The following is a 14,329-nucleotide window of genomic DNA, read 5'->3' as shown; positions in this document are numbered from 1 at the left end:
TTTGCGACGAGTTGTAGACCAAACATATAAATTCTATCAGTTTCTCTGCTTTTCAGACATAGTTTTCAATAAAAAGTGTAACTTAGCATGCACTGAGAACTTTGATTAATTACATCTCAGTCATTCGCGTTGCATCTTCTCCGCAGGTCATTAATGAATACATTGACAATATCATATCATTTTCATTGAACTTTAAGGAAAGATATTAATCCAGACATCCTTTGGAAAAGAAATTACAGCTTTTTGCTTTTCTTACAATATCAGTAAGAAGCGAGAAAAACTTTATAACGACAAAGACGGTTAAAGAACTTCTAGAAAAACCTCTTGTCTTAACGACACGAGTAAACTTGTGAAGACGTTATTATGTATTGGGCTAACATAATTTCAAAAGGTTCTTTTAAGTGCTCGAAAGAGCGCAAATTCAAGATGTTTTGATTGTCTACGGATCAGTTGTTGGCAGTAATTATCACAGGTGTTAGCTGAAATTGTGCTTTTATTTCTACGGTGTTGTGAGAAAGGATGTTAATTTAAAGATCTGTGCTTGCAATGGGTTTCAGGTCTCGATCATTAGTAATAGCTTGAGCTATAAATAAGCTTTAAATACTAAAGACCCAATTCAGTATCATCAATTCGGTTGCGATTGATCAAGCACTTTGTGAACCAATTGATGATGACAATACAATTTGGCTAAATTGAACAGTCATTACGTGAAGAGAGTATATCCACTATGACCTACTGCCGGGAATCAACGTAAAGTACTTCCCCAACGTTCTTATCTTTAGCATAGAACATTTACACTATATACATTTATAGACCTTTCATTGACCACAAGTGCCCAATGTACAAGGAGAGAAATGGTTTCTGTGAGCACTATTCTGCTGTTTGTTAAGATTGCTGTTCAACTGAGATATGTTATATCTCCAAACCCAACACACGCCAATGGTAGGTTCATCATCGTTTCTCTTTCATTATCATTGTTGGAAGGCATGTTTATTAACAGCGAGGGAGGGCGAAGGCTGCAGCTAAGTTTTCCTCGACAAGTGCAAAGTCATCTTCATTAACAAATTTGTCTCTGCCAAATTTTTTCGTTGACAACAGTCCTAAATAAAGCACACCAAGAAGAACTTAGGAAAAAAAAAATTCAGAATTTCTCTCTATATAAAAATGTGCCAAAGGAAACGGCTTTTGTTCATGTCACGCAATAAACAAGGCGGAATCTCTGGTTTCGAATCGGGATTTTCGACCGTTCCTCTCACAATGCCACATATGCACTTTCTGAAATAACTTGAGATGTAGGGAGAGAACAAAGCCTCGAAACTTTCCGCTTTCCCAAATACGCTAAGAAGGGAATAAGCATCCAACGCCACACTGACTAAGTTGTCAAAAGAAAAGTTTTCTTTTTCATTTACGGTCGATTTTGTAACTATTTCAAAATGCGCTAACCTTGTATATTTAAACTACGCGTGAAGAATTCCGTGATATTTGACATCTTTCTGACCACGTTTCGCTTTTAGAAAGGTAATTGTTCTAACAATACTGACTTTTTGTTACATGACGGACCATTCGAAACAGAATAATTTGAATATATCAATAAAGTTGAAATGGTAAATTGGCCACCGTTACGATTATAAAAGCTGACGTTTCGAGCGTTAGCCCTTCGCTCCATTTCAACTTTGTTGATATATCCAAATTATTTCGTTACCCCCACTGACGCAGCCCCAAACAGTTTCTTTCGAAACTATCAGCCTTTATTCACCTTGTCTTCTGCCTGTTTCGCCGATGTAAATCTTTTTGCAATAAGTGCGAGTTACGCAATAGATTACATTGGCGGAGGTGTACGTGAAGTGATCGGTGATTTTAATGGATCATTTGGGTCCCGATATTTTCTCAGTGTTGTGAATGAAAGGACACGTTTTGCATCGTGCACGAGCGCATTTAAAAGTGCCTGGTTGGTCATTAGCTCGAAACGTCAGCAACGGTGGCCAATTTACCATTTCAACTTTGTTGATATATTCAAATTGTTCCGTTACCCCCCACCGACGCAGCCCCAAACAGTTTCTTTAGAAACTATCAGCCTTTATTCATTCGAAACAGAGCTTTATTAATGGTAATGAAGAACTTCTAGGTCATTAACGTAATTAAACCATTGACTGCGCCAATTTCCAGTTTTAAGAGGAACATAAAGAAAAAATCTCTTAGCTGGTAATGACTGTTCATTTGGGCTGTTCTTTGATACAGCGATATTTGTCAATTACACAGATTCTACCAAACGGTTCAAATTCAAAATTAGACCCAAATCAAGATAAGATATATACTATGTTTAAATTTCACAGTTTTTTTCTTGAGTTGGTTTATTCAGCTCTTACGAATTATTAGAAAAAATGCAGAGCCAATTGATTGAACTTTAGAGAAATCATTATTGTCATTATCACTATCATTATTACTATTATTGCTACGAGAGTCGAGCCTGTATTTAGCCGCATCTATTAAGTAGTCAGTTGTCAAAGTCACGAAATTTATTTTCTCTTACATACAAGAATATTTACCCCTATTAAGCAGTCATGGTCGCCCTTAATTTAGGTGAGTCCCAACGGCCTTCTTGCATTGTCCTCCCCTGTATTGAATGGTCTCTTAAAGTGGAACCACTCAAACAAAACTGAGCATTTCAAGTGAAATTTGATTAATTGTTATCTCCCGAAATTCGTGTAATTAGTTTTTAAAATGAGTTTTTTTTTGTGTGTGTGTATGTGTGTGTGTGTTGGGTGCTCGATTATTGCATAAAATGGCACTTTTGTCCTAAGATACGCTTACTTTGTGGAGCATGTATCAAGCGGTCAACCTGTATAAGCAGCCGTTTCCCGTGGTTGACCATTTAATAAATGGTTTGACTGTACAACTATTTGTAGTATAAGTATTACCATCATTACTGTTGTTATTTTTTATTCAGTCTGCTCTGAGCCGTTGGGAATGCAAAACCATCTAATCCCCAATTCAGCCATAGCAGCTTCCTCTGAGCGAATTTATTATTTGCGTGCTTCCCGCGCCAGACTGCACATGCGCTCTTTTTACCCGTGGCTACCAGCTGGTTGGTCAGCGGCTGTCTCAGACGACAAACAGTGGCTTGAGATTAACCTTCAATTGAAGACGATAGTGACAGGGATTGGCACCCAGGGACTTAGTAGCAGGTGGTCACCTGATCAGTGGGTCACTAGTTATCAGGTCTCTCACAGGGACAAAGCAGATGAAGAATGGGTCTTCTATGAGCAACAAGGACATATTAAGGTATTTATAAAAAGTGGACTTGCTGGTTCCAAGCATCAACACAAAATCAGTGGTTAAAAAAAAAAAAAAAAAAAAAAAAAAAAAAAAAAACGGAAAGAAAGCATTCATCAGTTCCTGGCCGTCATTGACCCACTAGTTATTATTGGTGGTCGTGCGTCTTTGGTCATTTCCTTACTTTTTTTTTGCTCCTATTTTTTTTGCGTTTAGTGCCATGAAGACTGCTTTTTTCAGGTTCTTCCTCCTGACTGGAGCTTGCAAATATACTTTGCAGTACTTTGAAGAGGGCTGCGAAGTTCTGATTTAAGGAACTTGAGCGAGCCAAGAAAACTCATATATTACTAGTACGATTTTGTTTCTTCAGATGTTTAATGGCAACAAGGATGCTGAGGGTGTTGTTAAAAACCGGGTGGAGCCCTCCTTTGAAGCTGTTTGTGTCCGACTCCATCCGAAAAGGTGGCATCGCTGGGTCTCAATGAGAATGGAGCTCTATGGGTGTCCAGGTAAAAGTAAAAATAAAGCAATCAATCACCTTTCTCTTTCCATGCTTAGTGTTAAAAAGAGCATTTTTTGGAGGATAAGGTATGTATTAACCATCCAAGACGTGCTGAGCTAAATTTCGTTGAGATGTTCCAAAAAGTCGGAAAGCCTCATTATTCGGAAGTTGGCGCAATAGCGCGGGGCTAAGTTTCTAAAGAAACTGGTGATACGTCCGTGGGAATATTACAAAACGAGATAACAAGGCTTTATCAACTGAGTTGATCATGGAAGCTGCCAACTTCTAAAGCTGACATTTCACGCGTTATGTCTTCGTCAGAGCGAACGTCCCGCAAAATGGAGTTTGCCTACTAAAATTTAATTAGCTTTTCCCCTGCCTGGAAAGTAAAATCGTTTATGGCAAGAGAGCTGAGTTATTATTAAATCTATTTGATATTTAAAGTGTTTTTAATTAAGACGCTATATCTCCTCTAGTCTCTTCGTGTTTTATGACTCTTGGCTTGCAAGACACGCGCATACCAGACACGGCTTTCTCCTCGTCGTCAGTTTTGACTCAAGCTAATGCTCCATCACGTGCTCGCATCCACCTTCAAGTTGGAAAGTTTCAGGCGGCAGGCTGGGCACCAGCACGTGGCGACAACACACCTTGGCTACAAGTGGATCTGGGGACTAGGATGATCATAGCCGGAATTGGAACCCAGGGTGGGCACTACCTTTGGTGGTCAACTGGAGGTTGGGTTCAAAAGTTCAAGATGTCCTTTAAGAGCGATGGAGAAGAATGGAAGATATATGGCAAGAACACGTCAGAGGAGGTAGGAAAAGGAAATGTATAGCACTTGGGCGTATTACGCTGATATAGTTGGCGTGTAATACTCTTGGAGTGTCCTGACTTCGTTGGTGTTCTACATTGATCAAAATAAGACCAATGTTAGGTGCATTTGTTTGCTTAGGGACCAATGCAAACGGTTGGTTGACTCCACAACTCTGACACGACTCGTGATTCCTCAATCCAGTAAATCGCTCTGAAGATTTTCCATCTTTTTTTTTTTTTGTTATATTTCTTATTTACTTCTCTTAATATTGCAGGAGCTGGTTGGTAATAGCAATATAAATTCATTGATGATCAACAAGCTCTCTCAACCGTTTGTAGCTCGCCTGGTTCGCATCCATCCCACTGTACGCACAACCTATGGCTACCTAAGACTAGAGTTGTACGGATGTCCAGGTATTGAAGTATTAGAGAGACTGTTACTCTGGCCATGTAGACAAATTTTCTTATCCATGACTAGATCATTTGGTGTTCGGCTTCGTAAAGACAATTGGAAATCTGAAAAACAAGGGCGAAATCCTTTGCCTGCTTCGTTTTTTAACCCAGGGCGCCCCGCTTTTGCGTTCGTTCCCACAAGTCGACTTCCTGGGACATGTCATAGCCTCTGTGTATTGAAACCACGAGGTTATAGTGTAAATCCTTTGGATGTCGCTATTTAAGAGAAATATCAATTAAGATTTTCGTAACGTTTTTCACACATCCCTCCAGTGTTTTGCGCACCCTTCAAGTAATTCCTTAATTTCAAGAGAGCAAATGAAAATAACACCTTTTTTTTTTTTGCAGACAAGAACGAGTGCGATAGTTCTCCGTGTTGGAACAACGCCACATGTAATGATCATCTTAGCAGTTTTAGCTGTGTGTGTCCCACCGGATTTGCCGGAGAGACTTGCGAAACAGGTTAGTAGAAACATTGTGATCATCCTTTTATCTCCCACGAGCAACCAAGACAAAATTTCTCCGAACAATACCAATATGATATCAAGTAGACAAGTAATAAGAATAAGGAAAAAAAGAAAATCAAGAGATTATAAGTTGATACAATTCCAAATTCCCAAAGTAACATAATAAGAATCGTATGGCAAACAGTAAGAATTGTTAACGAGATCATGGAATTAAAAGGGTAAAAAATGTAATTTCTGACGTTTGAGTGACATGGGAACGAATCAGTCCGGCATAAATTGATATTCTGACGGCACGTTGAAGAGGTTCGCGTGACATCACGGTAGATTCTTGGGAGTAAAATGGTTAGGCGTTCTTGACACTAAATCCTAAATGTCGGCTCTGCAAGTTCCAGTTTTCTGTGCAAGAAAACGGCACTTGTATAGATAAAAACAGGTTTAGATGGGTATGTCGAACTCAACGAACCAATGGAACTGGTGCAAAACTTTCTTGCTTGACTATGTCTTGTAAGGATAATTTGATTTGATCAACTCAGTTGATGTAAATGTAAATCGGCCACCGTGGAGAGTTTCTAATGTTACCGTGGGAAATTCACATTATTAGCTCAGACGATAAACCAACGTATTTTGTGATACATCCCCACCCCCCTCCCCCCCCCAAAAAAGAATTATTCGATCCCTTTGGGAATTTTATTGGATTAGTACTGGTAGGAGATTAAGAACTTTAAGATGCAGGCTCTACTACGGCGACCAGAAGTCTACAGTTTCAACTTGTCGGACTGCGCATGTCTAAGGCGGGAATTCACACCGCACTCTTGCCATCTGCTACGGCATAATCACTTCGTTCCCATAGTGGTGAGTGCGTCAGAGTTTGCCGTAATATTTTGTTTAAAGTCTTAATAATTTGAATTTTTTCCTTGTGATTGAATTAATTGCGTTTCTTTAAGAGTTGATGAATCATGGATAAACGCAATTTGGTCAAAATTTATTTGTAAAAAAAAGATGTCAAAACCAGAGACAGCTTCAGGTTCCGCCGCCAACAGTGCCAGGCGGCAATTGTAAGTATTTCCTTATCGTTTTCGTTTGTTTTATAATTTTTGACTCAGTCGAGTTCTTCGGTTTGCTTATCCGGCACTAAGCTGGCGGATGATGATACGTGTAACAAGTTACTAGAATGTTCATTTATTTCTGTTAATTTGATTTTTACAACAGGCAAATGGAGTGGACAACAGCGCACGACGTGTTGCTGTGCAGAGAAATTTTGGTACAGGAGTTTTATAAGTTCAAGAAAGGGAGTAATGAGAGAGGAAGAATATGGACGCAAATTTCCGAGAACCTAAACAGTGTAACTGCAGTCAAATTTAAAGTGAATCAAAGAGCGGTAAGAGAGCGATTTGACTTGCTACTCGGAAGATTTCGACAGCAAAGTAGAGAAGAAGAAAATGCAAGTGGTATATCTCCCGAACCAACAGAGCTCGACGCATTGTTGGAAGAGATTTCTGAAAGAGAAAAATTAGCAGAATCAACGAGAGAATCCTGTAGCAGAAGGAGTGTCGAAACAGATCGTAAAAGAGCCGAGGAGACGCGTTTCCAAGGCTTGGGGAGAGTTGGTGAAACAAAAAGAAGGGCCCACGAGGACTGTGAAACAAAAGCGAAAAGGCAACGAAGAAGCGGAGCTGATGTTGCCGAATTTCTACGGGAGAAGTCAGAAAAGGAACTTAAGATCCGCGAAGAGGAGTTCGCTTTGAAAGTAAAAGAAGTTGAAAACGAAAAAGAGAAGCAAGCACAGATGTTTAAAACCCAGGAGGCCATGATTACAAACATGGCAAAACAACAAGATCAGATGCAAACACTTCAAATGGCTTTTTTGCAGCAACAGCAACAACAGACACAGGCCATGATGGCGTTGTTAGAAAGACTTGTGAAAAAATAGTAACTAAGTTCCCTAACAGAGATTGACAATGGATTGATTTCCTCTTTCTTGGAAATTTATTGCAGCTTCAAGTTACTTATTTTCTTTGTTTGGTGTCATTTTGAATTTTCTATTTCTCAAGTAAGAGTGAATTTTGTTGGGTTGCTCACAGTTATACTTTCTTTGTATTCAACTGAAAAAAAACCCACAATTCATGTAATTCATCTCATAACAAAGACGGATTAACTCTCTTGCTTCCTTGAAGGATGACATTTTTGCCAATAAAATGACTCCACAACAACGCTTTGCGCTCTTAGCTGCCGCCGTAGTGTCGCTGTAGCTTAACGATTCGTATTTGGCGGGAAATACGCCCTACTCACCCTAGTCGATCGCGGCCAAGGTAGCCTTAGTACAGATTCACCGTACCGTATCTTAAACTCCCTATTAGGGAACTTGAGCAAACCACGACGGCGACGGCAACGAGAGCGTGGAAAAACAATAGATCTTATTGGCAGAACAATAGCGCAGCACGTGCATTTTAAAACTTTGTACATTTCTTAGCCGTCCTTTGCAAAACAATAACGTGAAATCACCAAAATTTGCGTCGTCCGCGAACCGAGGCCGTGGCGGAAAATTATTTTAATTTACATTTGGAACTCAACGCTACTTTTATACGTTATGTTGAGTTTGAGGTCTGGCGCCCTATGAGACGGTAAACACATGCAGCCATTTTCGAAATTCTAAATAAAAGTAGAAACTCATTTTTTAATCGACGTCCTCCGTGGCGTTGCCGTCGTGACTGCTTAAGTTCCCTAATATTGCGCTTGCTCCGACACACGTTTAAGTCAGTGCAGATTCTGGAGTCGAAACTCACTTGTGATTTCACTGACTTTCTGGCCCCCTTTGTTTTCCATCGTGATTTCACAAGTTTTCGCTCAAAAGTTTAACTTTTCTAGACTTGTTATATAACGCTAATTGAAAAGCAGGTACGTTTGGCACAAGAAGAAGAAGCTACGGGTGGAACACTTGCCTTTATCGCTTTGCTTTGGCGCGAGAATCCGGCTATAAATGCAAATTATCTAATCAGGTGTAAATGTTAACATTAAAAGCAAGGACCATGTATCACGATCTTCACCGGCCGAAGTTATTACACTTATAAATCGGTAACTACCTATTGACTTGAAAAATATCGGCTAGGCTGCACATAAGTAGTTTTTACAGTTTTTTTGGGTTAAAGAGTTTAAAGAGACAGTTTCCTCTGGATATGTGAAAGCGATGATTATGTAATGAACAGAACAGACGTAATTCTTTTGCGTTTTTCAAGCGAACGTGAAGTGCAAGTCACGTGTGAATGTACGGATGCACTTGTTTGTTTTTCGCGCTCCTCCTCTCGCCCGTTACTCGCGTTTCGTGCTCGTTCTGCGCTTGCCTCCGTTCGCCTAAAAAACGTAAAAAAAAAAGGGCTGTTCTGTCAGCTTTGTTTATTTGACCAAAATGCTCACTCCAGCCAAGTATTAACCTGTCGGTCATGAACGCTCTACAACATCAAAATTATAAATCGACATGAACCTAACTTGCGCTTGTTTTTGCTTGTGATAGATATCGATGATTGTTCCAGCTCTCCTTGCCTGAACGGGGGATCATGTGTCGATCACGTGAACAATTTCAGTTGTGCATGCTCTCAGGGGTTCACGGGACTGAAGTGCGAATCAGGTTATTACGAATCATTTCCCAGGACCTTCTTTACTATATTATGGCGTTCTGCATTTGTGATAAGATGGCATATCGCGAGATCTTATAAAAAAGAAGGTAGTTTCAGCAGGGAAGGGGAAATAACTAGGATAAGTTTCCGTTCATAATCCCAGGCACGGTCTTATCAAATGAGGTGATGATATGAGTTGGCCGCCGTGAAGGGTTGCTAAAGCTGACGAAGGGCTAACGCTCGAAGCGTCACCTTTAGAAACTCTTTACGATGGCAACTTACATCATCAAGTCAGTTATGTCGTAATACCCTCAACCGACGCAGCACCATAGTTATTTAGAAACCTAACCCATTTATTTTGGACAGATGTTGACTTTCAACTCCAATCACTCTTATCAATAAGTCAACCACGCCACCGTAAAGAGTTAAGAGGCTGGCATCTCGAGCGTTAGCCCTTCGTCACAATTTCAACTTAGCTGATAAAACCAAATTACCTTGTTACCCGCACAGACGCGGTACCAAAGTTTCTTTAAAAACTTACCCTCTATAAAAAAGATGGTCGATTTGTTGCAACTCGTTTCAGTCACAATTTTTTTTTATCATTCAGGGTTATTGAAGCTAACTTGAATTCGTGAAACAACCGTCTAAGGCTTAACAGCCTTAGATTCTTAAGACCACATTGATACGGCTCCAGTCTAAGGTTAAGTTAGCTATAGTTATTTGCGTACTTATTTCCCTTTATCTGTCTTGTGTTCTCAGTTCTCAAACCAAGCTGCAGCTGTGGTCGACGCACCACACGGCGTATAGTGGGAGGCCAAAGGGCGTTACCAGGGGAGTGGCCATGGCAGGCTGGTCTTATGATCAAGAACACGAAGCAGATTTACTGTGGCGGGGCTTTGATAAACCAAGAATGGATCGTGACAGGTGCACATTGCGTTGCATACAGAAACGCCTCGACGTTGATGGTCGTGCTTGGGGAGTACGATGTTACAAGGAAGGAAGGTATCGAACTCTTCCGAGAGGTCGATATATACCAGCTGCATCCTGACTACCACTTACTAACAGCAGACTTCGACATTGCCCTCGTTCGCTTTAAACCAGCTTTAAGCAAGTTCAGCAGGTTTATATCACCTGTTTGCTTGCCAACTGCTAACGACAGTTTTCCGGCGGGAACCAACTGCACTGTCACTGGTTTTGGTCGGCTTAGTGAAGTTGGTCGCCAGGCAACAATTCTGCAACAGGCGCTGATACCAATTGTATCACGTGACACTTGTCAAGCTGCTTATCCAGACTACAATATCACACCCAGGATGATGTGTGCTGGATATATCGCTGGAGGTATAGATGCCTGTCAGGGGGATAGTGGGGGACCAATGGTTTGTCAGAAAGATAAGATACACTGGTACCTGGCTGGGGTTATTAGCTGGGGTCTGGGATGCGCTAGGCCTAAGTCATATGGGATTTATGCTGATGTAACAGTGCTAGCATCATGGGTGCAGTCTGCTTTGATTAATTCCACCATTTGTTCACCTTAAAATTGCAAAATTAATTTCTGATATCAATACCAGGATGTAATGTAAAAGGTTAATATAAACATATCTGCTCCAACTGTTAGAGGTTGCCAATGTGCAAATTTCATTACTTGTTACCCATCGTTTAGATCTCAAATTCCTAAGTTATAAATTATGAAGTATTCATATGGTCGAGGTCAAATATCATGTCTTGTCTTGTTGCTGGCACTTTGCACAATGCAGTTGTCCCAAAGCATTAATTTCAAAATTTGCTGCCCTTTTAGGATCATTCAATGTTTGATTTAAGAAAGCATTAAATTAAATAAAATTCAGTCACTACCATTTCACTTTTCATAAGCAAAATATCTATTTTCCTCTGGTTCTGTGATTATTCTTCTGGAATATTGCTTCACCTTCAAAAGATAATTGTCTGTAAGTGGATTTGCTCCCATCTGCTTCAAAAATGGTGTTGCTTTGAGTGAATTTCCATTAATTGGAAATGGAAATGCTTTCAATTCTTTACAATTCCCAGTAAACTCAGCAATCTCCTCCATGACATAATTGACCCTGCCTTAGGGACAAACAGGAACTGGGATAAAGAGTGCATTATCAAAGGAGAAGCATCCCCCTCCAAACATTTCTTTTTACCCCCTTCCATCACTAAGAAGCAAACATAAAAATTCATTTACTATCACAATTTGAGATTCCAAAGAGTAACCTTGCTGTTCAAAAAATTGTCTTCAAATATGCTATAAAAGCAAGCACTGGTAAATTGCTGCCATTTGAAAGGATTTCAGTGACCTGGTTGCACATTCAAGACTTCAGTGTGTGGATAGTGAACAGCTGCTGCTCTCACTATTGCAAGTTTTTTAACAATAAATTATCTCAGTTATGCTTGCAATTTTTGAAACAGATCACTAAAAGGTGGAAAAAAGAGAAAGAAAGAGAAAGGTTTTTTTTCTTTCAGCTAAATCAAGCAAACATTTTGGCTAAAATTTGGTTGAGGAATCTCAATCTAGCCATACACAGCTGTGAATTTGCAATGGTTTCATTATAAACTATTATGTCATTAAATTATTTTTAATTTGCTCAATGTAAACCTATTCCACTGATTATGAGCGTATACAGTACATAAAAAATACAAAAGAAATTTTTGGTAAAAAATTTGCACTCTTCTCAAGCAAAACTAAATTTAACTGAAGCCTATTGTTGAGATGCCCCCACCAAAGGTGAAGTTGTTGGTAAGCCTTACAAAAAAATAGCACTATCTTGTAATGACACAAAATATTTGAGTAAGATTTTGCAAACTAGTAGACAATATATTCTGTTGTGACCCAGTGATCACCATGTAAACTAAGGCTTAGGGGACTAGCCTGTGTCCTAACAGAAAAACAGATTGCACTTGTGAGGGAGAGTGGGAATAGTTATTGTTGGCCCCTCGTGCCCAATTCCCATTAAGAAATTTGGATAAATCTTAAACAGTTATAGTATATTATATAATATATAATTTTATGGCAGGGTCTAATAGCTTTTGATAATTATCCAAAGTGTGATGTCACTAGTCATGTGACAAGGTGTCATGCCTGAGTGTCACATAGGTCACCCAGAGTTATTTTGATAGAAGAAAAAAACAAAACATCGGCTATGAAACCCTCTTGGATAATTATGAAATTGATTAATATTCATCCCAACTTTTTAGCGTTGCAAGGGGCCGACAATATACTCACGTTTATTGTGCTTACTCCCACCACACCCCCTTACTAGATTGGGTCTGCCCCTTTTGCCCCACCCAATAGGGGTTAATCATCCTGTCCCATGTACATGCACTCAGAGTGAGCTCTATGGGATGTCGTGTCACACATATGCTTGTAACAGGTACTACTGGGGTTGTAGAACTGTGCACCAATGGCTAAAAAGCCATCATCACTTTTTCATGCTTTCTTGAGATAGATGTCAATGACTGTCTCATGACATTCTCGTAAGTCAAACTCGCAGAAACCTACACAGAACTTCCCTGGGGGGGGCTTGAAGTAATCAAGTCCTCTACCAATTTTGATCACCCAGCCATTGTTGAATCTAATCTCGCGATCATGGAGTGTTTGAGAAAATCCAATTTCAAGATTTATGTTGTGTTTTTTTAAACTGTTTTTCAGTCCTTGGAGTCTCTTAACCTGATTGTTTTGGCTCTCCAGATCTTCATCTTGAGCTATGGAAAAAGATATAAAACAGTTAGCTTAAATTGAAAGGATGGTCAATTCAAAGAATGCAGAAGATTAACTTGTTGAAAATTTGTTCTCAGGATAAGCAACTGTTGCTGTTTTCATTGCCAGGAGGTGCTCTCTGCCCCCTTCATTCTGTCTAGGTGTAGCTCTGAGTTCGAGCCCTGGCTCAGGTCATTTTTCTTTGTTCTTAAACAAGACAGTGTTAACAGGTTACTCTAAAAGCCCACTACCTTGCCCGAATAAAAAAATAGGTCCCATTACCCTGGAATGTGTTATCATCCATACAGCCTACAAAGCCTCCATTTAGACTTGCAGAACAAATACTAATTCAGTGTGGAAGACCATTGTTGCAAAACAAGCTCAACTCTGAACTATTTGGCATCTGAATGTTAGGTACATCTGAGGATCATTGGGCTCTGTTCTTACCAAACAAATATATCCCCATGTTGCCTCTCCTTGTGATTAAAAGTGAGTGAGCTTCATATGACAGAAAATCAAAACAGCTGTGCTTGTGTCTCCCAGTAAGCTGGAGGAAAGACCCAAAGATCATGTCTTGCAACTATTACTCCCTGAACCCATCCTGATTTTTATACCATGAAGCCACTGAGATTATTGCTACCCCTCACAGACCCCATATTAGTCAACTCTCAGCAAATGTAACAACTTTTTAATTGCGAATTTTCCCATTTTCGAATCCCTACTTACTGGAACCTTTACTTCCAAAATCCCAAAAATGCATAGCCTCATCCTTGGAGCTATCTTGAAAATAAAACTCCATTGGAGTCAATCCTTTGAAGAACCGGTACCGTTACCTGCCTTTCTCGTTCTTTACCTCTCTTAGTTTTCAAAAGGGGAAGCCCTTTCTCTGAGGTGTTGCGTGACAAGAAATAGGGGCCGTAATATGAATTGCTGCTGTCAAAAATAAGAAGGTAACGTCCTTACTTCATTTTTCACTTACTGGTAAGCAGTTTAACGTTCCGCACCGTTCCTTTGCGTACAAGCAACTCGCAAAATCGAAGAAAATTATATATCTGGTGAATGTTTCGAATGTAGGGATCTTCCACTACAACTTCTTGCACATTACCCTCCAAGTATTTCTCAAACACGCGTCTATAGCTGTATCCAGTGGATCCCTCCCTGATATTGATTTTTTCGTGAAAAGTTCCCGCTTCTTGCTGTTCCCTGACCAATTTTTTCAGCTTTTCTGCGCGCTCAATGTAGGACTCCATCTTTGCACGGTAGTGTACCTTCTGCGTGTCATCTGTTGTGTCTTTTAGAACGTTCATCAACAAGGTTAGACCTTCTTGATAGCACACCAATGCCTCCGAATAGCTTTGAGCTTGATCAAGCTCCACAGCTCTGGTTAATACGCTCACTGCAGCGTCTAAACTCATCCCCATTAACTATGCTTAGATCTTCTTCGAAAAGCCTGATACTGAGACTAGATCTTTTCTTCCGGGTGCATAAATTAATCATA

The 14,329-nt window shown here is 39.9% G+C and overlaps 3 protein-coding genes across 3 annotated transcripts; 2 read left to right on the top strand and 1 right to left on the bottom strand.

Moving 5' to 3' along the window:
* Positions 1-2,932: 2,932 nt before the first annotated feature.
* Positions 2,933-10,842, top strand: LOC111323797 (uncharacterized). Its single transcript, XM_088754462.1, has 6 exons — positions 2,933-3,282; positions 3,644-3,782; positions 4,252-4,589; positions 4,864-5,002; positions 5,390-5,503; positions 9,879-10,842. Exons 1-6 carry the CDS (start codon positions 2,968-2,970, stop codon positions 10,652-10,654), a joined length of 1,821 nt encoding a protein of 606 aa, XP_088610588.1. The 5' UTR covers positions 2,933-2,967; the 3' UTR covers positions 10,655-10,842.
* On the top strand, positions 6,324-7,718 carry LOC111323776 (uncharacterized). Its single transcript, XM_022927204.2, has 2 exons — positions 6,324-6,563; positions 6,718-7,718. Exons 1-2 carry the CDS (start codon positions 6,508-6,510, stop codon positions 7,436-7,438), a joined length of 777 nt encoding a protein of 258 aa, XP_022782939.2. The 5' UTR covers positions 6,324-6,507; the 3' UTR covers positions 7,439-7,718.
* An 849-nt stretch (positions 10,843-11,691) lies between the features above and the next one.
* Positions 11,692-14,322, bottom strand: LOC111323775 (MIT domain-containing protein 1). The gene is made up of 2 exons (XM_022927203.2): positions 13,811-14,322; positions 11,692-12,836 (listed from the first exon to the last, which is right to left on the bottom strand). Exons 1-2 carry the CDS (start codon positions 14,250-14,252, stop codon positions 12,562-12,564), a joined length of 717 nt encoding a protein of 238 aa, XP_022782938.2. The 5' UTR covers positions 14,253-14,322; the 3' UTR covers positions 11,692-12,561.
* Positions 14,323-14,329: the final 7 nt, after the last annotated feature.

This window comes from Stylophora pistillata, chromosome 3 (genome assembly GCF_964205215.1).
Source record: "Stylophora pistillata chromosome 3, jaStyPist1.2, whole genome shotgun sequence".
In the NCBI taxonomy this organism is placed as follows: domain Eukaryota; kingdom Metazoa; phylum Cnidaria; class Anthozoa; order Scleractinia; family Pocilloporidae; genus Stylophora; species Stylophora pistillata.
This window is presented reverse-complemented; position numbering and strand designations above follow the sequence as displayed.